Source organism: Prionailurus viverrinus, unplaced genomic scaffold, assembly GCF_022837055.1.
Source record: "Prionailurus viverrinus isolate Anna unplaced genomic scaffold, UM_Priviv_1.0 scaffold_38, whole genome shotgun sequence".
NCBI lineage: Eukaryota > Metazoa > Chordata > Mammalia > Carnivora > Felidae > Prionailurus > Prionailurus viverrinus.
In genome coordinates, this window is record NW_025927606.1 from 329,675 (window position 1) to 352,703 (window position 23,029).

The following is a 23,029-nucleotide window of genomic DNA, read 5'->3' on the forward strand; positions in this document are numbered from 1 at the left end:
CGGTGTGATAGGATGACCCTCAAACTCCGCCAGGTCGTTTCTAACAAACTTGAGTGGAACCAACAACTTTAGTCTCCAGATGTTTATTTCACCCCCACGTTACCCTTAATAGTTACTTTCTGTATGCCACCTACTCTCTAGGTCAGTGAGTGATGATTGGCCTTGTCTTGAGCGTTGTCTGAAGAATAAGATACGAAAGGAACAGATGTCCGCTCTTATTAGCAGAAAGACAGCAATCGTCTGCAGAGAGGTGTGGGGCCTGAGGCCAGTAGGAGGTGTGCTGGAATCAGTGGGGATGGCAAGATCAGGCCGGGACCGAGGAGGCCAGGAAGCTCTGGTACCCACACGGGAAGGACTCAGCAGAGCAGTTAGCGGCGTGACGGGGTTGTCTGATACTAGGTGGGGGTGATGGCGCCTCCTGCCGTGGAGATACGCAGTGTGCCTTCAGGGAAGACTGCTTCCAGTCAGCCCGCCTTCGAGAGTGGTGTTTAGGCTCACTGGAAGATGCTAACGACAGAATGGTAACTTTATTTTAGCTTGGGTAAGACTTGCCACTGTAGAGAACGTTCTAGAACAGCAGTGTCATGATTAAGGAAAATGTGGAACGTCTGGAATGGTTTCTTCTCTGTATGTTCTACCATAAAGACCTTAATCGACAAATGTTTGAATATTGTACCAGAGGCTCTTGTAAAGAATGTTGAAGACTTGAAGCTAGTTCAGTACATCCTCTAGTAAATGTACTGAGTGTCTTTTTGTTCCAGATTACGTGCTTTGAGTTTTTGCCCTGTTCATTTTGTGGCTACATAGCTGTTTGGAATGTTCTGTTACTTGCAGTCATTGAGCAAACCACTAGGTGATGCTGAGAGACTTGAATTTGAGGTTGTAGATGCCGAACAGTGAAACTGCTTTTTTTTTTTTCCCCCTCCCTTAAAAAATAAGTGAACTGAGAGCAATGGCCCGAAGCTGGCGTCGCTTCCAATGGGAAGGGTCGATGTAGAAACTAAAGGTTTCTGTCCAGCCAGTACCTGCTGCTTCCCAGATCAGTGTTGGAAAGAAGTCAGCTGATAGTCAACTTTAAATTGGGTATATTCTCTGCCTGCACAGGGCTGGAGTGTTTCAGCCTGCAGGTATGCAGATTATTCTGGGCACGTGGCTCGGTTGCAAACATAAGCAGGGGAGGAGCAGAGAGTGAGGGAGGCACCGAATCCAAGCTGTCAGCACAGAGCCCGACCTGGGGCTCGAACTCATGAACCTTGAGATCGTGACCTGAGCCGAAGTTGGACGCTTCACTGACTGAGCCACCCAGGCGCCCCACACCTGTTTCCTTTTGAGCGTGGAGTTGATTTTTTTTTTTTTTATATTTAAGAAGATATTAATTCAAAGTACTTTTGACCGTCTGCAAACATGTTTTTGAGTCTGTTAAGGAAGTTAACATGGGAGGGAAATTTCAGATCTTCTGGTCCTTTTCTTTCCATTTTCCTTCCGTGTCTTGCTAAACAAGAATTACTGTCCCTAAGCCACCTCCCTCTTCTGTCTTTGCCCCTCCCCCCTCCCTAGAAGCCGCTCCTTCCTTGCAATCCTCAAAAGAAATGGAGGCTGCTGTTTCCTTTCTTTCCCCAGCATAGCATAGCGGTGAGTCGCTCCTTCCCTGGCTCCCTCCCTCCACAGTCCTGTGAGCCCCTCAGCACCCCAGTCCTGTCTCACTCCTCAGGCAGGCTTCAGGCCGCTCCGCTCTGGCTCTCCTTCCCGGGGGCCTAGAGCCTGCCTCCGCCTCCACTGTTAATTCAAACCCCCGCGTCCTTCTAGGTTCTTCTTGGGCTGCCTCTTACATGTGGGTGGTGCTTAGGGCTCCGCTCCTGACACATCACTCCTGCTGAGGATGTCTGGTGCCAGGTGCAAGCTGTGGGCCTGTGTGTGTGTGTGTGTGTGTGTGTGTGTGTGTGTGTGTAGATGTGGTACTTGCTGCTCTTGTGGGTGTGAGTGCACTGCCGACTGGTGTAATCTGGGCACCTCGTTTCCACACCTCTGAAACTGAGCTTGTGACCTCATCACTGTATGCAACAACAAGAAGCCTGCCCTGGGTGGGAGGCACCATGGCCCCGGCCGGAGACCTTGCCGTGCCAGCTGCCATTTGCTGTCCTCGGCCCCCTGCCGCCTGACGGGTTGTCCAGTCTGTGGATCTGGCCGAGCATCCCGTCCGCCGACCCGCCTTCGGTTCAGCCTACCCCGTTGTCCCCTTTTCGCTGGTCTACAAGCTCTCCTGCAGCAGGGCCACCTCTCAGCCACCTCTGTGCTTCCAGGACCCGGTGCCCGGGCGGGGCTCAGCAAACGGCAGCGTGTCATTTAGCAGAGGTCCTGGTGGTGAGAAGGCGGTTGATTCCGAGTCTTCTGGTTTGGCAGAAACAGCATTATTGTTCGTAGACGTAAAGCTGCTGTGGCAGAGACTCACAGGGGTCGTGCCTCTGCTAGAGCGTTCATCTGGGACGGATGCCCATTTGTAAATGCACAGATTTTTAATGGAATAATTATGTTAAATAATTGCCGTTCTGGGGCACACATTGACAGGTATGGACCGTCGTGATAATACGCCACAAACACACACACAGCTCTGTTTTAAGGAGGAGATCTTAAGCCTGTGGGGAAAGTGAGCCCTGAAACCTTTGTGTGAAAGGGTCGTGGCGTGGAGCCCGGTACTTGCTGAGGGGCAGTGCGGACGCGGGTGACGCGTCAGCTCAGGCCACAGCCGTGCCGGCTCCCTAACCTTCTGGGCCTCTGTTCTCTCGCCTGTGACGTGAGCAGGATAGCGGTGGCCCCCCGACGGGTGCGAGCACAGTAACGAACGGTACAGCTGAGCCCCGCGGCACAGTGTCTTGTCACACGCCCTGTCCCGTCTCTGCCGGGAGCCGTCACCTGTCGCGCGTGGCTCAGCTCTGTACCTGGCGCGGTCCTCACGGACGCCCAGCGCTGCACCCGAGGTAGGGGAGAGAGCGGAGAGCTGTGCCAGCCCAGACTAGTTGAACAGGTCTTCTGGAGCCTGTGATGCTTTCCTTTTTGTAAATGGGAAACTCATTCACTGTGCTTCATCAGTTAGAGGGAAGAGGACATTTCCTGTCCCAGGAGGGAGGGGATAGGTGTGTGCGGACGTTAGAGCCGTGCACATTAATTTCCTCATTTAAAGCTCAAGTCTGAGACCTGCCAGTCCAGCTGCGGTGTAGAATTAAAAAGCTTGCTTTTGTTGGATGCCTTGGATGGGTGCTGACATCACACGTACGCTCACTCCCTTTCTCTTTTCTGGGACACGATTTAAAAGGAAGCGGTGTGGCTGCAGATCGTGGCTTTTAGGCACCGGCTGTGCCGCGTAGCTCCCGAGTGACACAGGCCGGCCGGCGGGGGGTTTAGAGACTCCGTCTCCTTCCTGGTGAAAGGGGGATGGATTGCTGAGGATTCAGTGCAGCCCCTTGGCGCTTGTACGTCATCGAGCGCTGGCCCGGGTAAGAGGTGTCCTTGACTTGTGGCTTCACCGGTACAAGACTCGTAACGGGACATGGGGAGGCTTTGTCTTGTTTTAAAACTTTACTGAAAAAAATTACTTAAGGCGTCTAATTGCACCACTCGAGTGTTCTGTGAAGATGGCAATCCCGTCTGTCTGCCGGCCGTAGAGAAGAGTGACGTCAGGGTGAATCTGCCGAGAGGTGTGTTCCTGCCGGGAGCCAGGGCGTTCGAGCACACGCCTTGTGTGAGGAGTAGAACTGCGCTACGTGAGACCGCTGTCTCAGAAAGGAGTGTCGCCCCTCCCTGGACGGTGATGGGTCGCCCACCGTTGGGGTGCGTGGGGTGCCGTGGCAGTTGCTGGGGCTTCCCCCGGACGAGGCTCCCGTCTGCACTCGAACTCCTCCGTAGCTGGCGTTCGAGGGACTGTGCCGTTGGCGGGGCCTGCCTCGCTGTCAGCGTGCGGGGAGGAGCCTGTGTGTCTCAGGTCTGTTCGCTGTAACCCATGTAGTTCAGCCGTTTCTGTTTCTTGTTAAAATAGTTCTCTGCTCCCTGGTTGCATCCCCAGGAAAGATAAACAAACCTAGTGTTTGGGGGGAGAGTATTTTTAAAAATTTTAAATCGTTGGTTATTGCACACGATATTGGGCCCCGTGAAGCTTCAACACAGTGTGCCTTTTCCTTGGATATGTACTTTCTTGAGGGGGATTTTAACGCTCCTCCAGAGTGTAGGAATTTCGTTCACTGTTATTTACTGGATGTCGTTAACTTCTTAAATATGCTTCTTCACTCTTTCAGAGTTACTGGAGAATGTGACCCTAATACATAAACCAGTGTCATTGCAACCCCGGGGGCTGATCAATAAAGGAAACTGGTGCTACATTAATGCTGTATCCTTCTCACATGCTGTCTCCAAGGCCCGCGGACCACGGCGTTCTCTTCCTCCGATGCATTTAACTTAGTTCAGCTGCCATGGGGCTTCTGCCTTCAACTTTGAATCCGAAAACTTGGTTCCTTACTTAGTCTGCCTACCTTGCTTAAAAGATAGAGTTCTTCCTGCCCCCCAAAAAGATGATTTGTTGACCGGTGAGTGACAGAATGAGGCCAGTTTTATTTTCATTAGCATGGCCTCGAGTAATAGGGTAGCGTGTCCACTTACAGCTGGAAACGTTGTAATTGCTACATCTTGGTCGAATCAAGTTTTTGTACGTAAACTGACTGCAGAGTAAGGCCTTACATGGAAATCGCAAGGCAGTTGTCCTTATGGTTATTTGGTCGATTCCTTGAAAGTTTACATACGTAAGTCTTTCAGTGTCCTTGGCTTAGTTTTACATGCTTTGTGTTTAATGTGCCTTTCAGAAGTTTGGAGTGTCTGTTTCATTTCCTTTACGCTTCCTTACTGCCACTCCTTAGACGCTGCAGGCACTGGTCGCCTGCCCTCCGATGTATCACCTGATGAAGTTCATCCCTCTGTATTCGAAAGTGCAAAGGCCTTGTACGTCGACACCCATGATAGATAGCTTGTAAGTAAGGTGCCTCCAGATGTGTCCAGGGGCTGGGTCGTTTCGCCTCTGATAATTCAAATTCAAATAGTTTAGCAACGTTCTTACTTCCTTGCAGACGAGTCCTTTAATTTTTTAATTTTTTAAAATTCACTGTTTGTGTTTTTATGTGGAAGCTAACCAGAAATGCAATTGGAGTACTGCCTGTGTTCCTCAGATTTGTTTATGTCAGTTTAGTGCTTGCCAGTGTGTGTCCCTGAAGATCTTCGGGAAGTTACGTAGAAAAGGTGGAAGAACCACTCACCGCTCTGGCATCAGTTGCCAAAAACTTGCCACCTTCATACTGACTGATATTCTGAGTAGCCATCGAGAGTCTCTAGTGAAAGGATGTCTTTTACAAAAATGTACTAAACTTTTTCTCCCCCATGTTTAGTGTTCGGCTAATGAATGAGTTTACTAATATGCCAGTACCTCCAAAACCCAGACAAGGTGAGTAGCGGTGAGGCCTCCTGATGCCATTGTGTACGGACGGCTGGGGAGGCAGGTGGCTAAATTTCATACGTTCGGTCTTGTCGCAAAGAAAAGGTTTTTAAAATAACCGGCGCTACACCTGTGCTGTTCTCAGCGTCGCGTGGGGGGCGGGGCTGTGCGGGGGCGGGGCTGTGCGGGGGCGGGGCTGTGCGGGGGCGGGGCTGTGCGGGGGCGGGGCTGTGCGGGGGCGGGGCTGTGCGGGGGCGGGGTGCCCCGGTGATGTTGCCTTTCATCGTGTTAAGACTCTGTTTTAGTGACGAGAATCTGTGTCCTGTTCCGTTGCAGCTCTTGGGGATAAAATCGTGAGGGATATCCGCCCTGGAGCTGCTTTTGAACCTACGTACATTTACAGACTCCTGACGGTGATCAAGTCGAGCCTGTCTGAAAAGGTTTGGCCCTGCTCGCGCGTAGCTCCGGTCCCTGCTTGTTCAGTGCTCGCCTTGCACTTGCATTGCTGCCATTTGGTGGGTGTTCGGTAGATCTAGGCTTGTTGTGGAGTCAGTTGCTTGAATGAAATTTAAAAATACGACGATCGTCCTCGTAACCAGAGGCAGGGCGTGCATCACTTACTGGGCACCGAGCACCCTTGTAAGTTTTTTCCGTACCTTAGCCGACCTCGCCCCCTGCGGTCCTCTCGTTGTTACATTTGAGAAAAGGGCGATCCTTTTCCAAGGCCACATAGCTCGTAAATGCAGCGCCTGGCATCACGGCCAGCTCCTTGACCGCCGCACGGCCTTTCACGTGGAGCGTGGTCCTGGGGCCCGGAACCGTGGCGGCATTCGGGAGAGCTGCGTCTCCATCACACTCACACGGCTCCTTGACTCTCTTAGCTGCATCTTTTGTCACACACTTTGCTACTAAAGGCGTGGGACCAGGGGCCAAGGGGGTCTCGCGTAGGGCGCCGACAGCTGTCGAGAGTGAATTGCATACCCTTTCTGCAAAGTTAACTGGAGCCTTTCTTTCCTCCCTGACAGTCTGTGATGAGTCCATACAAGCAATTGAAATGATACTTATGGGGATTATTTAGAGAGAAAAACCACCCCCCCCCCAAAATTCCATTAAAGCTAAGTAAAGTGTGTTGAAGCGCCATTGTTTTGCGGAGGGTGAGTGGCTGGGGTGGCGAAGGCGCGAACTGTGCCTCTCCGCCTTCAGTTGGAGATTGACATTTCCAGGGTGGCGGGAATGTACGGAATGGTGGGAATGCAGAAGCAGATTACGCTGCACCCTCTGCCCGCAGACAGCTCACCGTCCGGTAGGGGAATTAGATATTCAATCTAAGGAAACAGCAAAGAAGTCCTAAGATAGATGCAAATGCAGATGCTTGAGAAGCCGAGGCGGGCCACCCGGTTCAGGTGGCGGTTCAGGTGGCGGCCCAGGAAAAGCAGTGAAGTTCAGGGGCGTCCCGTGGCCAAGCCCCACTGACATCCGGCTCCGAGGTTATGTTCGTGGACGGAAGTGTCTTTTGAAGTTAGGTGCATCCTGGCTGTGTTGGGTCCCCCATGCCACCCTCAGGCTTGGTGGTCCGACAGAAGGGCTGTGAGTCACAGCCGTTATCGGAAGGACTCAGAAGCCGTTATCCTCACAATCGGGTTAGGACAGCACGAGGACACAAGGCAAGACGAGACGTCCGGTGTGCGGGAAACCTGGAGACTCGCGTCCTGGTGCGTCACAGAGAACGCGCTTCATTCCTCGGCGTCAGAGTGCGACAGCACGTGGAAAGATGCCCTCTGCTAGGGAAGCACATTGGAGACTCCGTGCCCGGGGTCCCCAGGCGTCCTCTGCCCGGCGCAGACCAGAATTCCACACCTGCACAAGGAAAGTGGGTGTTCAGCGTAAACCGTGTTTTACGATTCAGGCACATTCCCTTGTCAGTTCTTGGAGCGGGGGGACCCTCCCCAAATCCCACTTCCCAGATGCCAACCAGGGAGCGACCCGACCCGGCAAGCGGCCCTTCCCGAGAACGTCAGGCCTGCCGCGTTGACCCTTGTGCCTCCGAGCCGTGCCGGTTTCCGCCCTTTGCCGCACACACAGAGCGTGCTCCACGCCCAACGGCTGCCGTCCGTTTGGAGTCCTGTTTGGAGCGGGTACGCCAGAGGCTGAAAGAAGGGTTCGGAAATCCTCGGTCCCTGCGGTCCTTCTCCAAAGAAGGAAATACGAACTCATCCTGAGATCATAAAACAGATATCTGGCTGTCGCGTGACTCGTCTGGAGATGAATTTGCTGATGTGTGTGCGTAAAAAAAACCGTCAGCGGAGCCTTTGAATCAGGAGAGGTTTTCACGTGTGATTTGGGTCCTTTCCCCTGTAGTTGCCCATCGTTGCCAACGGGAGGACCGCCCGGACTCCCCTTCACAGCCACAGTGTGACCTTTGGCCCCTGGGGTTGTGAGACGAGGGGGCCCTCGTGTCTAGTGCTTGTTCGTCCCTTTCGTGTCCACAGAAGAGCAACTTTTCAATAAGTGTTTTGTTCTGAGGGTAACGTGTATTTATTGTAGAAAATTTCAAAAAGCCGGAGAAAACGTAACAGATGGAAGTTCCTCCTCATCCTACACTTAGACATAAAGGTTTACTTTGCACCCCCACCCCCACCTGTGCCCCCCTCACTCCACCTGTTTCAGCCCACAAAGAAGTCAGCGAAGGGCGCCTAGGGGGGATCCGTCCGTTAAGCGTCCGGCTTCGGCTCAGGTCATGATCTCACGGTTCGTGGGTTCAAGCCCCGCGTCGGGCTCTGTGCCGACAGCTTGGAGCCTGGGGCCTGCTTCCGATTCTGTGTCTGTCTGTCTGTCTCTCTCTCTCTCTGCCCCTCCCCCACTCGCGCTCTGTCTCAAAATAAAAACGTAAAAAGAAATTAAAAAAAAAAAAAGTCACATGATTTCTGGAAACACTTTACATTAAGTCTTGTTAAAAATTGAAGAGGAGACCTGGTCTGAATATGCAGGCTCAGTATTCCCTGCAGGCCTTGCGTGGTGATCAGTTAAAATTAACGTGTTCCTATCTGGCCTTTTCAGGGTCGACAAGAAGACGCGGAGGAATATTTAGGCTTCATTCTAAATGGACTTCATGAGGAAATGCTGAACCTGAAGAAACTTCTGTCACCCAGTAACCAAAGTAGGTCGTGGTCTGTTGGCCCCAAGAATTAATTCTGAACAGATGTCGCGTGTTCGTACACGGAGCCGCTTCCTCCCCAGATCGTTGGCCCTTTGAGTCACTTTCTCACCAGGGCGACTCTGGTTATCTCTACGCTGCTAATTTTTTATACCACCGAAAATGCTCCCTCTGGGTAAATCAGAGTACATCCAGCACCTCTGCTTTTGTTCGTTCAGCTTTTAATGAGGAAAACGATCAAACATACGGAAAAGCTGGGAGAATGGTTTGGTGAATACCTGTGCAGCCGCTGGATTCTGTACCCGTTAACGTCCTGCCGTGCTTTCTCTCTCTGTGTCCCCACGCACGGCGTGTGCACGCATTTCCTGAGTGACACAAATTAAGTGGGAAGTAACAGTTTAGTTCGCCCCTAAAATGGCCAAAGCACGCATGTCCGGAGACTGAGAGTGCTCTCCTGTGTGACCAAAGCCCCTTAGCACGTGAGGAAGACGGGCCGCGCTCCCACCGTGCTGCCTGGCTTCCGGTCTGTCTTCACGGCTCTCCGGCTGTCCCAGGAGCGCCGTCCTTGGTGGTTTATGCCAGCAGCATTCAGGCGGGCGTCCGTCCCTGTCGCCTCTGTTCTTTGTGCAGAGCGCGCCTTGGTTTCGCCTTGAAGGCTCACTCCGTGCAGGCGGCTTACGGAGAACCTTTTTTTAAGGAAGCTGTTTTGCTGTCGTTGTTGCCGTGAGCGGCCTAAGCGGACTGTCTCCTTTTCAGAAGTCACTGTTTCCAACGGACCCGGGAGCCCGTCGGTGCACGAAGACGAGCAGGACGAGCCGGGCGAAGGCAGCGAGGACGAGTGGGAGCAAGTGGGCCCCAGGAGCAAGACTTCAGTCACGCGCCAGGCGGAGTTTGTTCAGACCCCGATCACTGGCATTTTTGGCGGACACATCAGGTTTATGCTCTTCTGGAATATACTGTAGTGTTGGCCTCTCTCAGGGTTTTGCCATCTGGCCGAAGGGGGAGGGTGTAAGACGTGTCTGAGGAATTCTGGGCTCGACGCTTTGCCTCAACGAGCCCCTGTGCCTGCTCTGTGTCCCCCGCCGTCCCTGCGCCTCTCCTGCCGGGTGCTTTCACTGCTCTCGCCCGGCACCAAGGCCCTTCGGCCCCGGGCACTGCCGCCGTCCCCCAGGCCCTGCTGCCCTCCTGACTCCTCCCTCCGTCAGCGCTCCAGCCGCTCACAGCTAGGTAGAAAGAGAAAGACTTGTTAAGTTGGCAGGCAGGTTCTGTTAAGAGAAGAAATTCTGTGTCTGGCTGGAGGAATTTTATTTAGGCTCTGGAACCGAGTGAGCTAGAAAGGTGAGGGAGTGTGGAGGGAGATACTTTCACATAAAGGGGGACGTGGGGCCTCCTGGAGGGCTGGGTTCCCTCCTCTGGCCCAGTTCCCATAAACCAGATGCTCGTTGCTCTTTAATGACCTCCTTCTAGAAGAGTTCTGTCTGAGTGCATTAGAGACAGACATTCGTTGCCGCTTCGATGTGGAACTCAGGAGCGCTGGGGCCGGCTCCAGGGAGGCCCAAGCGTCCAGAGTCCCAAAGGGCCCCCGGAGCAGGGTTTCCTCGCGGACGGCCTGGCGTTGGAACCTACGAGGGGGGGGGTTCGTAGTGAGACGCAGCCTTTGCTTGTCCCGAATGCCGTGCATCCAGAAGAAGTGACACCCTGTCCGAGGCAGAGGCAGGCAGAGTCAGTTCGGGCTCGCCCTGCCCCACAGCTTAGGCCGAGTCCCTTTCAGCGAGGCTGATGCAACCCCCGCACGTCCACTGGCTCCTTCACGGCCCCGGGCGGTGCTGCTGTGCCGCGCCGGATCCAGAAGCCAGTCGTGCCGCCTTGTCCCCTTGAACGCGTCCTTTCTGGGCTCCCCACTGTGCGCTAGAGCCGCCGGGCCCCCTTCCGTTGTGACGTCTCCACGTCAGCCTTGTGGTCAGGTGTACCCTGGGGACTGCTGCCCCTGTGACTTGGTGTTGCGGATATGATTCCTTGGGCTGGGCTGTTTCGGGAAGGGAAGCTGGGATCCAGGTCAGGCACGGCACTGGGAGAAGGCCATCTTGTGCCTTTGGCTCTGCGTGAGACCGGCAGCCTGATGTCCGTGCTCTTGGGCCAGCCCAGTGGGTGTGACAGCACCGTGTGTGCGCGCGTAGGTGGAACGTGCAAGGCTCCTGAGGCCGGCGTACCCCAAGATCTCACATTTGTTTGAGAATAACCAGCATCCGATTTGGAGGAAATTCTAGCTCGGCGTGCACGGCCCTGCCGTGCAGGACCTCTGGCCCTGGCCTTGGAGGGCTTTTTAAGTGTTGAAACGGCTTGTTGATACTTTGGAGAACTAACAGAGCAAAGGTGGGAATGATTTCTTAAAATTTAGGAACTTCCGTGTGTGTGGTAGCCATCATGAAGTGTGGTCTTCTTTGCAAATCCACCTTCCTTGGGTGGGTTTTCACTCCCCCTGGAGAAACCGTCACCTTTCTTCACCCTTTTCCCCCCGCCCGTTCGGAGCCTTGAATAAAATCGAGGCCGTTGGAGTCCGGAGGACCGCTTCTTGATTCCGCCACCAGTTTTAATGACCGCCCTCCCCCGTTGCTCTTGGAACCAGGGGAACGGCCGTGGCTCTCGAGTCTGTGCCCTCGGAGGGAGCACAAAGATGCTTCCTGGTCCATGTGGCAGGGGAGCGCGTGTGGACGTGAAGCCCGAGGCGGAGGAGCGTTTAGTTCGCTCTTGGGGGCACCTGCTCTGCAAAGCCTGAACCCCCAGGCACCCATCTGATTCCTTTCGTAAACTGGGTCACTCAGGCTGCAGAAGCAGAATTCTCCTTGCGCGCCTGGAATGTTTCCCTGCCGGGGCTAAACGGGAGATGGGCTGAGCACACAAGTTTTACTCAGAGAAACTCAGAGAAAAATGAAATGAAAAACCAGCTAAGAAAACAAGGTTGAACTGGCACCCTTCTTCTTGAGGGTGGTAGGTAGCCTTGTTTCCTGGAATGTTAGCTTAGTTTTTGTTAGACACACCCTGCTTCTCTTTTGTAAGTCATTTTTATAGGGGAAAAATGCCATTAAAAATATTGTTTACCTTGGGGTTTCCTCTATTTTATTAGAATGGCTCTGATACTTTACGAAGATGAGAAGTGTCAGCATTTTGAGGCCATGGCGGGATTAGGGCAGTTACTAACTGGTGCATTAAATAAAGTGTGGAGTGGAAGGGAAGGAATTTGGAAGATGAAGTAGGTTTTCTTCCAGTGTGCTTGCGCTGGGAACGCGATCCGCTGAACTGGTGGGCTTTTGCTTAGAAATACTCAGGAGGTGGTATTCAGCCTGATTATTATTATTTTTCTCTTCCCGCCAATAGTTGGTGTCTTTATTTTATTTTTTTATTTTATTTTATTTTATTTTATTTTATTTTATTTTATTTTATTTTATTTTATTTTATTTTATTTTATTTTATTTTATTTTATTTTATTTTATTTTATTTTATTTTATTTTATTTTATTTTATTTTATTTTATTTTATTTTATTTTATTTTATTTTATTTTATTTATTTTTCCCGCCTGATTATTTTTTCCCGCCAATAGTTGGTGTCATTATTTTATTTTATTTATTTGTTTTTCCCGCCTGATTATTTTTAAATTCGGTACATTGGTGGCTCTTTTCCCTCTCTGGCCTTCTGAGAGCGGTCCTGAGAAATCTCGTTCCCCGCGTTAATCCCTCTTCTGCTGCTGGGTGATCTTGAGGGAAGGCGGGAAGGAGCGTTGTGTCACAGTTGTCTGGTCGTGTCTTCCAACCCGCAGGTCTGTGGTCTACCAGCAGAGTTCCAGAGAATCCGCCACTTTGCAGCCCTTCTTCACGCTGCAGCTGGACATCCAGTCTGACAAGATACGTACGGTCCAGGACGCATTGGAGAGCCTGGTGGCGAGAGAATCTGTCCAGGGTTATACCACAAAGACCAAACAAGAGGTACAGCCATAGTTGGTCTTGAACGTGTGTGCCGAGGCGCCCCGGTCTGGTGGAAAGAGCACGTGGCGCAAGTGGGTCCGCGCTCTGCCTCTCAGGCCCCTTGCTTCACTGTTTCACACGGAAAGTTTCCACGTGTTTAGAACGGGACGGCTGAAACGGCTGGTCCTGACACCACTTCACGTAGCCCAGGGTGACGGTCGTCGGGAGCGTCTGTCCTGAGCTGTGTAACTTTGCTAGTGCGATCGCGGTACCGTAAAGTCAGCACCACGTCGAACAGAGGCCGAGCGGCTTCTGACGTCACAAAGCATAATTTCATGAGCTTAGGCAGGGCAGAAAAGAGGTTCCAAACACGTCTATTTAGCATTTGGTCGTAGGTCTTCCAGGAGATCAAAAACAATTAGAAAGTAGCTGTTTTCCTGTGTGTTAGTCTTTAATCGGATGTGGACAGGAGGAAAGTCTTTGAGTCTTCAGTGTTCGGGAGTCAGAGAGGCAGATGGCTTCGTGCGGGGTACCTGTCAGCCGAGTCAGGAGAGAGCTGGAGTGTTTGCTCCCGGAGCGCTTCCTGGTGCCTGGGGTCCAGATGTGCCAGCGGCCGCTGTTTCCACTCCGGGGCTGAGGAGGGTGTCGTCTCCGCTGCCGAGACCGTGCTGGTGATCTCGGGGTTGGTGAATTCAGAGAAACGTGACAGATGGACTCAGGCTAGTTACGGGCGGCACCTGTCTGGACAGCTCGTAGTATCCCTGGGGAGCGTGACTCAATGAGGCTGTGGTGGCTGAAGGCGCACGGGGAGCAGAGCAGAGGAGCACCTGGGCGCCTGCGGTTCCCCTGGGGCCTCCCGCCTGGACCGGTCAAGCCTCCTCTTGGGAGATGGGCACGTAGTTTGGCCTGATCCTCCACCGTGTTTTCTGACTTGCTTCCCACGGGCGATTTTGTTTAAAAAAGAAAAGCGGTAGGAGCGAGAGACAGAATCTCGGCGCTTGGCTTAAGTGAATCAGCCGAGTCTGGCGGTGCAACTTAATGAGAGAGAAAGTGGGTATTTGTTTTCAGGAGGTGGGTTGGTGTGGCTGAGCCGTGTACTTGGCTCGTTGTGTGGCAGCCGCGGCTCCAGAGGTGGAGTCGCCGTCCTGCCCACCCCCACCCCCACCCCCCAGCGCCTCTCTCGCTCGCTCTCCCGCGGCCACCTGTAGGGGTTGGTGGCCACTCATCCTGCAGACCTAGCCCCCGCCCCCTCACGCGTCTTTTCCTCTCTTGTTCCTGCTGTGGTGACGCGTGCACGTCAGGAGGGTGCAGATGAGATCGAGGTAGGGGATGTGAGAAGAAAGATGGTTTATTCCAGATGGCTGGGGGGAGCGGGGAGAAGGACCCAGGAAAAAAGAGGCCCTTTGGCAGAGCCTCGAAGAGGAAGAAGCAACACGCTGCGTGTCCCGGCTCGGTGATGGCGGTGGCATGTTACCGAGAAGAGCGAAAACTCTCCGAAAAGCAGACGTTTGAGAAAGGGAGATCTTGGACGGTTCGTATGGGGCGGGGATATCCGGAAAGAGCAAGTATCACATTTTCTGGAATGTGTTTTCTTTGAACGGACTTTTTTTTTTTTTTTTTTAAATTTTTTTTTTTTTTTTAACGTTTATTTATTTTTGGGACAGAGAGAGACAGAGCATGAACGGGCGAGGGGCAGAGAGAGAGAGGGAGACACAGAATCCGAAGCAGGCTCCAGGCTCTGAGCCATCAGCCCAGAGCCCGACGCGGGGCTCGAACTCACGGACCGCGAGATCGTGACCTGGCTGAAGTCGGACGCTTAACCGACTGCGCCACCCAGGCGCCCCTTGAACGGACTTTTTAAAATACTGAGTTTGACGTTACTGTGTTTTAAGGTCACGAGATTCATTTTGCTGTGGGACCACTTGACGAAGGCCCATGGGAAAATAGGACTATAGAAAATACTTGCTGTGCGGAACGGGTCTGGTTTTGTTGCGTGAAGAAGAGTGCGTCAAGTTTGTGTGGAAACGCAAAATACACGGAAGAATGTCCGATTAGCCACTTAGTGAGCTGCCCGAAAGTCTGAGGTCAGAGTCCTAGGTCCCTGGCTGGAGAGCGTCCCCGAGATGCATTCGCCCAGCCCTCGGTTCACGCGCGGGGACGCTGGAGTCCTCTTGCCGCAACCTCGGTCTCTTGCCCTTGGGCCGTAGCCACGCTTTCCGATCGCTTGCGCATCCTCGTCGGGTACGGAGACACCGGGCTCCGGACCCGCGATGAGCATCCAGAGGCGGGTCGGGTGGTTCCCCGCCTGGGATCTGAGCCTGAGTGGGAAGCCGGGCGCCCATTAGGACACCTCTGCCCAGATGCACGTACGGTCTTCTGAACGTTGCCATACAGTTCGCTTCCGCTGTTCTCTTTCCGACGGTCACCCGAACGGGCATTTCGACCAAAAGGATTCTTCATCTAAATACAGGGAGCATCCGAGAGTTTATAATTATAAAGAACAGCAAATAAAGGTAATAGGCATTGTTGGCAAGGATGCATTTTTAATGAAGCGCAGCATTCATTGGACACTGTGGAAGCAGATGAGAGACGTGTAAATTGATAAAACAAACCTGCGAAGCTAATGGTTACAAGAGATAGCTTTTGGGTTACGTAGAACACCTAATTCGAGAAACACTTTGGCTTCGGTGTGAGTTACTAAAAAGCACGCTAATACGTACATAATGCGAGGTGCCACTGCCGCGTTAGCTGTTAATTTTTGTGCCAATTTGCCATTCATGTCACAGAACAGGTTTTTGTTTTTTTTGAGAGCGAGAGGACGAGCGAGCGAGGGGCAGAGAGAATCTCATGAGGGACAGAGGTGGAGAGAGAGAGAGAGAAGCGGGGCTCACCCGATGCGGGCTCGACCTCACAGACCGTGAGAGCGTGACCCGACCGGAAGTCTGATGCTTAACCGACGCCAGAGCAGGGCTTCCTGCCGCGGAGTTCACGCTTGGGCCCGCGGAGCCGTGGCGTCCCGTGCCGCCGTGTCTGCAGGCACGTGTGCGCTTTCCCGCGGGGAGTGTGGGTGCGGGTGGCTCTCGCGAGACCTCTTGGCGGGACGTTAGATCCTCAGACGCTCCCCTGACCCGGCCGAGCGGGGAACGGGGCCGCGGAGCCGCAGGCCGTCGGCTCCCGGAGGGGGTTCTTGGGGGACGGACGTGGCGTCTGCCGCGTGGAGTGAGGGACGCGCGTCCTGCTCTGCTCTGTGCCCTAGGTGGAGATAAGTCGAAGGGTGACTCTGGAGAAGCTCCCTCCCGTGCTCGTGCTGCACCTGAAGCGGTTTGTTTACGAGAAGACCGGCGGGTGTCAGAAGCTCGTCAAGAGCGTCGAGTACCCTGTGGACCTGGAGATCAGCAAAGGTAGTGGCCACGGACGGAGACCGCGTGCGTGGTGCCGGCTCCCCCGGGAGGCCGGGCGCTTGGCGCCCGGCGTTTCCGCGAGATGCCGGAGTCAGGAGGTTCTCTCTCGTGACGGTTTGGTTTTACATTTCTCGATTTGTAACGGATTTTGATGCTCAAATTGGCACCAGGGTAGCTCTTGAAAGATAAAGGCAAAAAGTGAATAAACCGTATGATCTTACTAGATTGTAAAACCGGAGGAGATTTTGTCCATTAAGATGAGCATCGTCTTTCTGGAAATACCTTGTGGATCAGTGGGCCAAAGCGGTTTTCTTCATAAACGTTGAGAATCGCACGTCCTGGCCTGTTAAATGGACTTTTTTAGTGAAGTGAAGGGACGTTTCCCATAGGCCCCTGGGCGTTCCTCCGACCTCCGGTTGCAATGACACGTGTCAGGTTTGTGGCACCCTGTCCGCCCCGAGTCTCCGTCAGGTAACCGGGCCCCCTCAGCTTCAACGCGTTTTGATGAAAGCAAGCTCGTGTTGTCTTGCTTGTTACGCGTGTCTTCGTGTCAGCTGCCACCTGAAGTGCTTTCCAGAAAGAGAAACGAGATGAGCGGGGACCAGAGGCCCTGGCTTGGGTCAAGGGTGGGGGTGGGGAGAAGCCGGTGGCGAGCGGCTCCCGGAAGGGTCCATCTGCGGGGAGCCGTTCCCGCAGGGGGACAGTGCCTCTTTGGAGGGACCGTCTTACTCTTACATAATGGAACTTTTGCGGCCTCCCTGGCCTGTAAAACGTTTGAACTCTTAGTGTCCCCGGGCCGTTTTGTTTCTAAGTGGGCGGCTTTCTTTTCCGTTTTTTAGCATGTCTGCTTTTAAGGGGTTTCTGGCATGAGCTTAACAGGCTCAGTGTATCTCCCCTGTTTCTTAACGGACTGGCTGCCGGGTCCCGGCGCTCCCGCGTCGCACAGCCGGTTTCCCTCCTGGGCAGCGCTTGCGCCCAGGGAGGCCTGGAGTTTGTTTTGTTTTCCTGGTCTGCCAGGGGGCGCATGTGAGCGGGGCTGTCGGCACCTCTTCGTCTCTGTCACCCTGAGCCTCTCTATAAGTGCTTTTTTACAGATTGCAGCTGTCGATGTTTTGTTTTTCAGAACTGCTTTCTCCAGGGGTTAAAAATAAGAATTTTAAATGCCACAGAACCTATAGGCTATTTGCAGGTAAGTAAATCTGTACGTTATTCACTTACTAAAGCACTGACAAAGACGTTTAATACCCAGGCCCAATTTTGCCACAGTAGCACTTCGCATAGAGAAGAGTGTCTCTGCTGGTAACCCCTGGACTCTATAAGGGGACTCTGTTTTCTTTTGAAAATGTGCGTTTGACCTGACGTTGGTGCTTGGATTTGACAGAATATCCTTTTGGCTCTAAGCTGAATCCGTCTTAAGACCCTGTCTTGCAGAGTGGTGGCTGCAGGCACCCGAGAAATGGCGACGCTCATAGCTCAGGCCTCACAAACGATTGACTATGGGCGGGATGGTGAGAAGTGAAAGGGAGCAGAGGGGCAGAGAAATGCGACCCAAGGACTGGGCCCTCCTGGGAATGCTGAGGCTGGCGGCGGGCCCTGGGACAAAGCTGCCTCCAGCAGCCTGCACACATCCAGTGTCTCTGACCACCCCCAAGAGGAGGTGTTTTGCTAAAGTATGTGGCTTTCTGGTTAAACCCACGTCTTTCACCGGGATTCGGTGTTTAGCTGGTGTCTCTCACGGACATCAGTTCTGTCCGTGAGTCAGAGGATCGGGTCGGAGGCCGCCTGCCGGGCTAGCGGTTTGCAGACGGGACCTTTCCTGCTGCGGTTGTGGCCCCTGCGCGGGGACGGTGGCGCCCGGGGGGCCGGGTCCCCGAGACCCCTGTTCTCTCGGCCCAGAGCTTCCTGCGGCCCCAGTTTGTCTAATACTGTCTGTCCGTCCTCCCGCTCCTCCTTCCTCTTTTGTAGCCAGAGTCTTCTGGGCCTTTGAGGCTCTGTGCTTGTGCTGGTTGCTGTTTGCAACAGCTGCGTGTGCTTGCTGGCCGTTTTTACCAGAATTTCCTAGCTTCTTCGTTATCCTTCCTTTTGTGTTGGCCTTGCTCCGTCTGCGTGTAATTTAAACTAAGTTCCCATTTACTGACACGTGTTTAGTGAACATTTCTACTCGGTGCCTTTTTCGTGGTATCTCATTTATTCCTCACAGCTGTCCTGCGAGGCGGGTGGTGGTGTCCCCGTTTTATAAAACAAGAAACCCGAATTCTTGTTTGGGACACACGCCCCGCTCTGGCCCGCAGTGGTGTGGCCGGTCTTCACCCTCCTACCCTCCGTCCATCCGTCCTGCCTGTTTAGAAAGTTGGTTGTCCCCCAGGGAGCGCGGGTCAGGTCCCCGTGCGTCACCAGGAGGGCTTGGGCCCGGTCACCTTGCTCTTCCTGCCAGGCTGTGCCTTTGACTTTCTCTTCTCCCCCACGTCAGCTGATCACAGCCCCTCCCCAGGCAGGGGGGCCCTGCGCTCCTGGGGTGTCCCCACCCCTTTCCAGCCCTGCCTTGTCGTGGAAACTCTGCCACCTGCCTCTGGGACCAGAGAGGCCGTAGCGGCGGGCCCGAGTCCGGAGCTGGGCCCCGAGGCCCCAGGGGGAGATGAAGGTCAGCCCTGCTGTCTCCCTGCTGCCCTCCCCCGCCTGGGGCCGCTGCAGGGGGAGGCCGCCGACCTGGGGCAAGGACGGGAATCCCCGTCTCTCCTGCTCGGGGAGCCCCGGTGTGGTCCCGCTCTGCCTGCCGGCTGTGGCCCGGCGTCTGCCCTGGGGCTCCCCTGCGTTCCCAAATCCTCTCATGGCTTCTCACTTCAGAAATAAGGGCACTAGATTGGATCAGTTGGACTTTTCCCGGTCTGCCAGGAATGTAAGGAAGCACTTGGCACAAATGGTTCTGACCGCGGGACCCGGAGAGCACGTTCGAGAAGTGCTGGCCGGTCCCGTTCAGTCAGGGGGACTCGCCCGGAGCCCTGACGTGCCGTGTCAGCCCCCGAGTGCTGCTGAGGGCACCACAACGCGTGTGGAGTGCTTTCTCTTGAAGTGTTAGAACGGGAGGGGCCTGCAGGAAACACAAACCCACAGCTCCTTAAATCCCACTGACTTGGTCACTCGATCAAAACTCTTGCCCCAGACGTGTCTTGGAGGTGAAAATCCAGGACGAAAGCCCTAAAGTGGGTTTGGGGTCTGGGGGACGGGCCATGTCAAGCCTCTTCCACGTCCTCGATGGCCTTTTGATGGGTGCGACCTGCCGTGTGTGCCGATCCCACCGCTGGTGTCCTGCCGGGGCCTCCTGCGGTCTTCTGTCCCCAGGGCACCAGCCGTGTTTGTCACGTGGCTGGCAAGGGCGTCCCCTGCGCCTCCAGCACGGAGGCTCCTTTGCCGGGGGGACTGTCATCCCACCAGCCACGACCTCGGCCACGGGGTCCGGACAGGGTCGTCCCTCTGCTGGAGTGACCGCTGCCGCCAGGGCCCAGCCACCCTGCCACCAGCCGAGTCTTGTTCCTCTGCACTGGTGGTGGCACGAGCTCGCCCGGCCGCCTTGCCAGCCCCCTGTCCTCGGGAGGCGTCTCCCTCGCCCCGGCTCCTGCCTGCGGCCCGGCCCTCCTCCCCATCGTGGGGGGAAGACGGGGGCCCTTGGTGTCTTCAGGGGACTTCACTGCGTCTTCCAGTGGTTGGTTGTGTTTGTTTTAGGCCTTTGACCAAAGGCTTCTTGATTGGATTACACAATTTTTTTAAGTGAAAAGCTTCGTTTAAGCATAAAAGAAGAAAGAGTAATGACTAGGTGCCATTTCGGTGGGGACCCCACCCGTTCTGCCCACATGACATCCTGCTGTTTGTCCCTCTTGGGGCCGGCGCGGTCACTCGTGATGTCACAGAAAACCTAGAACTGTCCATTTTCCACGTAACACCGGCATATTCCTACATCGCCGTGCTCTCAGCCTGTTCCTCTTACCGTGCACGGCTCTTGACGTTTCCTTGCTTTTTCACTCTTACCAAATCTTTGTCGGAGGTTCAGATCTCTTTAGAACGGTCTAGAAGGGGATGGGCTGGATCGAGAGCATGAGCGTTTGGGGGTCTGGGTGGCATTTCTGGAGGTCCGTCAGTGCTACCGGTTCCGTGGGGGCTGGGGGGGGGGTCTTTGGCGCTAGGTCCCCGCGTGCTCTCTTCAGCGGTGGGCCGTCCTCGCCGGGAGGGCTGGCTTGTGGGACAGCCCTGCCCGGCCGGCGACTCCTCCGCGAGGCCTTGAACGTCCCGAGTGTGTCGTTAAGGTGTCCGAGTGTGACTTTCTCGCGCGTCGCTGAGGGTTTTGGATTACATGACGTTGCTCTTTGTGGTGGCATCTCTGCCCCACGCGCCTCGGAAAGGTGTGTCCCGCGAGGTGGCTCTGTGGGGGGTCAGGCAGGCTTGGCGCGCGTGGGGGGCGTGGCGCGCGTGGGGGCGTGGCGCGCGTGGGGGGCGTGGCGGGCTGCCGTGCCCCGCCCCGCCCCGCCCCGCCCCGCTGGTCTCACCGGGCGCCGGGCCTCTCTTACAGTGGTCTACCATCACGGCAGCAGCGCGACGGGCGGCCACTACACCACGGACGTCTTCCAGATCGGTCTGAACGGCTGGCTGCGCATCGATGACCAGACGGTCAAGGTGGTGAACCAGTACCAGGTGGTGAAGCCCACTGCCGAACGCACAGCCTACCTCCTGTATTACCGCCGCGTGGACCTGCTGTAGCCGCCTGCGCGCCGTGTGCCCGCCGCCCGCTTGCAGACGCCGACTCCCTCTGACTTCCTTCCCGTCTTTAGTGGCTCTCTAGGGGGAGCCTCTTCGTCCTTGGCAGAACGGGCTAGAACGGAGAGCAGACGCCTCGGGGCTTGTGCGCAACAGTTCACGTTGCCGCCTGCCTTCCAGATCCGAATCATTTGGTTGAAACAGACCGTCACTCGATTTGAGAAAATACACAGAACCCGTGTTTCTGAAATAATGCCGATTCCTGAGTGAGAAGGGGGAACTTGCATTCGATTCGCAGTCTAATTGCTTAGTAGAATAAATCCTGCACCAGCGACACTTGTAAATTTGTGAAAATGAATTTTATCTTTCCTTAAGGAGTAAATTTTTTAATCCGTCACACTTTCCTTCCCCACCCTCTAGTTTTTGATAAACGATAAAAACGAGCCAGTTATCAGAGGAGACATAGTTCTTACTTCTAAAAGAAACATAAATACGAAAAATAAGTTGCTGGTTCCTCACCGGAAAGATACGTGTTAGTAATCGTGCGATGAAAAGCTGCTTACGTATGCATTGCAGATCAGATACCCGGAGTTAAGACGTTAGCCCACGTAGGTGGGTGGTTGTAAACTTTATTGCCATTAAAAGATTTCACGTTGCGTTCATGCTTCTGTGTACACATAATGAAAAATGGGCAAAATCATGACGACGGATCTTTCCTTCAGTCGCTCTGTTCAATTCTGCCGTCTGCTCTTCTGTGATGCTGCGTCTCTAATTGTACACAGTTTAGTGATCTCTAGGACTACAGAAGTTGTCCCCCACCAATAAAAATCACAAAGTTGGTTTAAAGCTGTGCACGGTGTTTCTTTGACTGCTCTCGCCACTTCCGGTCGCCGGCGCTCCCGTGGGCCCGCGGGCTCCCCCAGAATCACGGCGGGCCCTCCAGCCAGCCGAACCAAGGCTCGGGTCGTGCCCGCTTAGTGTCGCCAACGCCACTAACTAGCGATTTGGGGGGATGGAGTTTTTGAATCTTCCGATAGCAGAAAAGGGAGGTGACTCTCCTCCGTTCCTCGTTCCTGTCCCCAGCGCAGTCAGCATCCCCAGAGCAGTGGGCTTACGTCACACACGGCTGAACACCGTGCTGCTGGGGCATCTTAGCAGCACTTCGGACACCGCCCTTGGGTTGGGGACAGGAAGCCCTTCCCGGGCAGAAGAGATGGAGGAGAGTTCACGTGGGGGTCAGGCCACCCGCAGTGGCTCTCGTGCCTGTGGTGTCCCGCTTCCAGCCCGTGCAGACCATTCATGGTAATGAACCGGGATCCCCAGACAAGCCAGCCAGCTTACATGGTCACGGCCTCACCCCCGAGCTCTTCCTTGTGGCAGCCGGTGGTCCTGAGCCTAGCCGTGTGCCGCTCGGGCTCCGAGCTTAGTTTTCACGGTCATGGGACTAACGCTGTCCACTTAGCCCACTCACCTGTCGCCACCCTATCTGGATTTGCTTGGCCGACCTACAAGTTATGGTTCGGTTTTCATTGAAACAGACCCTTCTCTTGGGGCGCCTGGGTGGCGCAGTCGGTTAAGCGTCCGACTTCAGCCAGGTCACGATCTCGCGGTCCGGGAGTTCGAGCCCCGCGTCGGGCTCTGGGCTGATGGCTCAGAGCCTGGAGCCTGTTTCCGATTCTGTGTCTCCCTCTCTCTCTGCCCCTCCCCCATTCATGCTCTGTCTCTCTCTGTCCCAAAAATAAATAAACGTTGAAAAAAAAAATTAAAAAAAAAAAAAAAGAAAGAAACAGACCCTTCTCAGGAGCATATGGTGTTTGGAGTCCACATTCCCTCTGGGGAGGCGACCCACCCCCCCCTCCCCCCCCCAACACTGCCCCAGCCGGGGACCAACTGGAGCTGTGTCGTAGAGCTTGTCATCGAGCTCTGTGCTGTGATACCGTGACCCAGGTCATGTCCTCGCTCGCGAATGGCTTCTCTGTCCTGACACACACCAGCTTCCGACCACTGCTGCCCGTGCCCCCCAGCAGGGTGAGGGTCTCTGTTGCCGGACTGTCCCCATCCCCTGTGAGTCAGACTGAGTGCCCTCTCAAGGACGAGGCCCTCTGGTCTGAGCATGCCTTTTCATAGGCCTCTGGAGGTGAAACAGTGCCTTGCTGGGACCTGTTTTCCTGTGTGTTTAGATGAGACCACGTCCCCCCAAATAGCGTTCGGGGGTTTCTGTATGGTCTTTACGCTGCTAAGGTACGGATTTCGCAAGCCCAACATCTTTGGGAGGTGACCACGAGGTATCACGGAACTT

The 23,029-nt window shown here is 54.5% G+C and overlaps 1 protein-coding gene across 3 annotated transcripts in view; it reads left to right on the forward strand.

The window, feature by feature from the left end:
* USP10 (ubiquitin specific peptidase 10) overlaps window positions 1–21,576 on the forward strand; it is a 69,613-nt gene extending 48,037 nt beyond the window's left edge. For 2 of the 3 annotated variants that reach the window (XM_047846199.1, XM_047846200.1), the window contains 10 exons: window positions 4,287–4,378; window positions 4,902–5,011; window positions 5,424–5,479; window positions 5,807–5,910; window positions 8,528–8,627; window positions 9,381–9,558; window positions 12,439–12,604; window positions 15,840–15,984; window positions 17,108–17,173; window positions 20,546–21,576. In XM_047846199.1, coding sequence (XP_047702155.1) covers window positions 4,287–4,378; window positions 4,902–5,011; window positions 5,424–5,479; window positions 5,807–5,910; window positions 8,528–8,627; window positions 9,381–9,558; window positions 12,439–12,604; window positions 15,840–15,984; window positions 17,108–17,173; window positions 20,546–20,733 — 1,205 coding nt within the window. In that variant the 3' untranslated portion in view covers window positions 20,734–21,576. The remainder of the gene's footprint in view (window positions 1–4,286; window positions 4,379–4,901; window positions 5,012–5,423; window positions 5,480–5,806; window positions 5,911–8,527; window positions 8,628–9,380; window positions 9,559–12,438; window positions 12,605–15,839; window positions 15,985–17,107; window positions 17,174–20,545) is intronic. The other variant, XM_047846201.1, reaches the window with a different exon arrangement.
* Window positions 21,577–23,029: the final 1,453 nt, after the last annotated feature.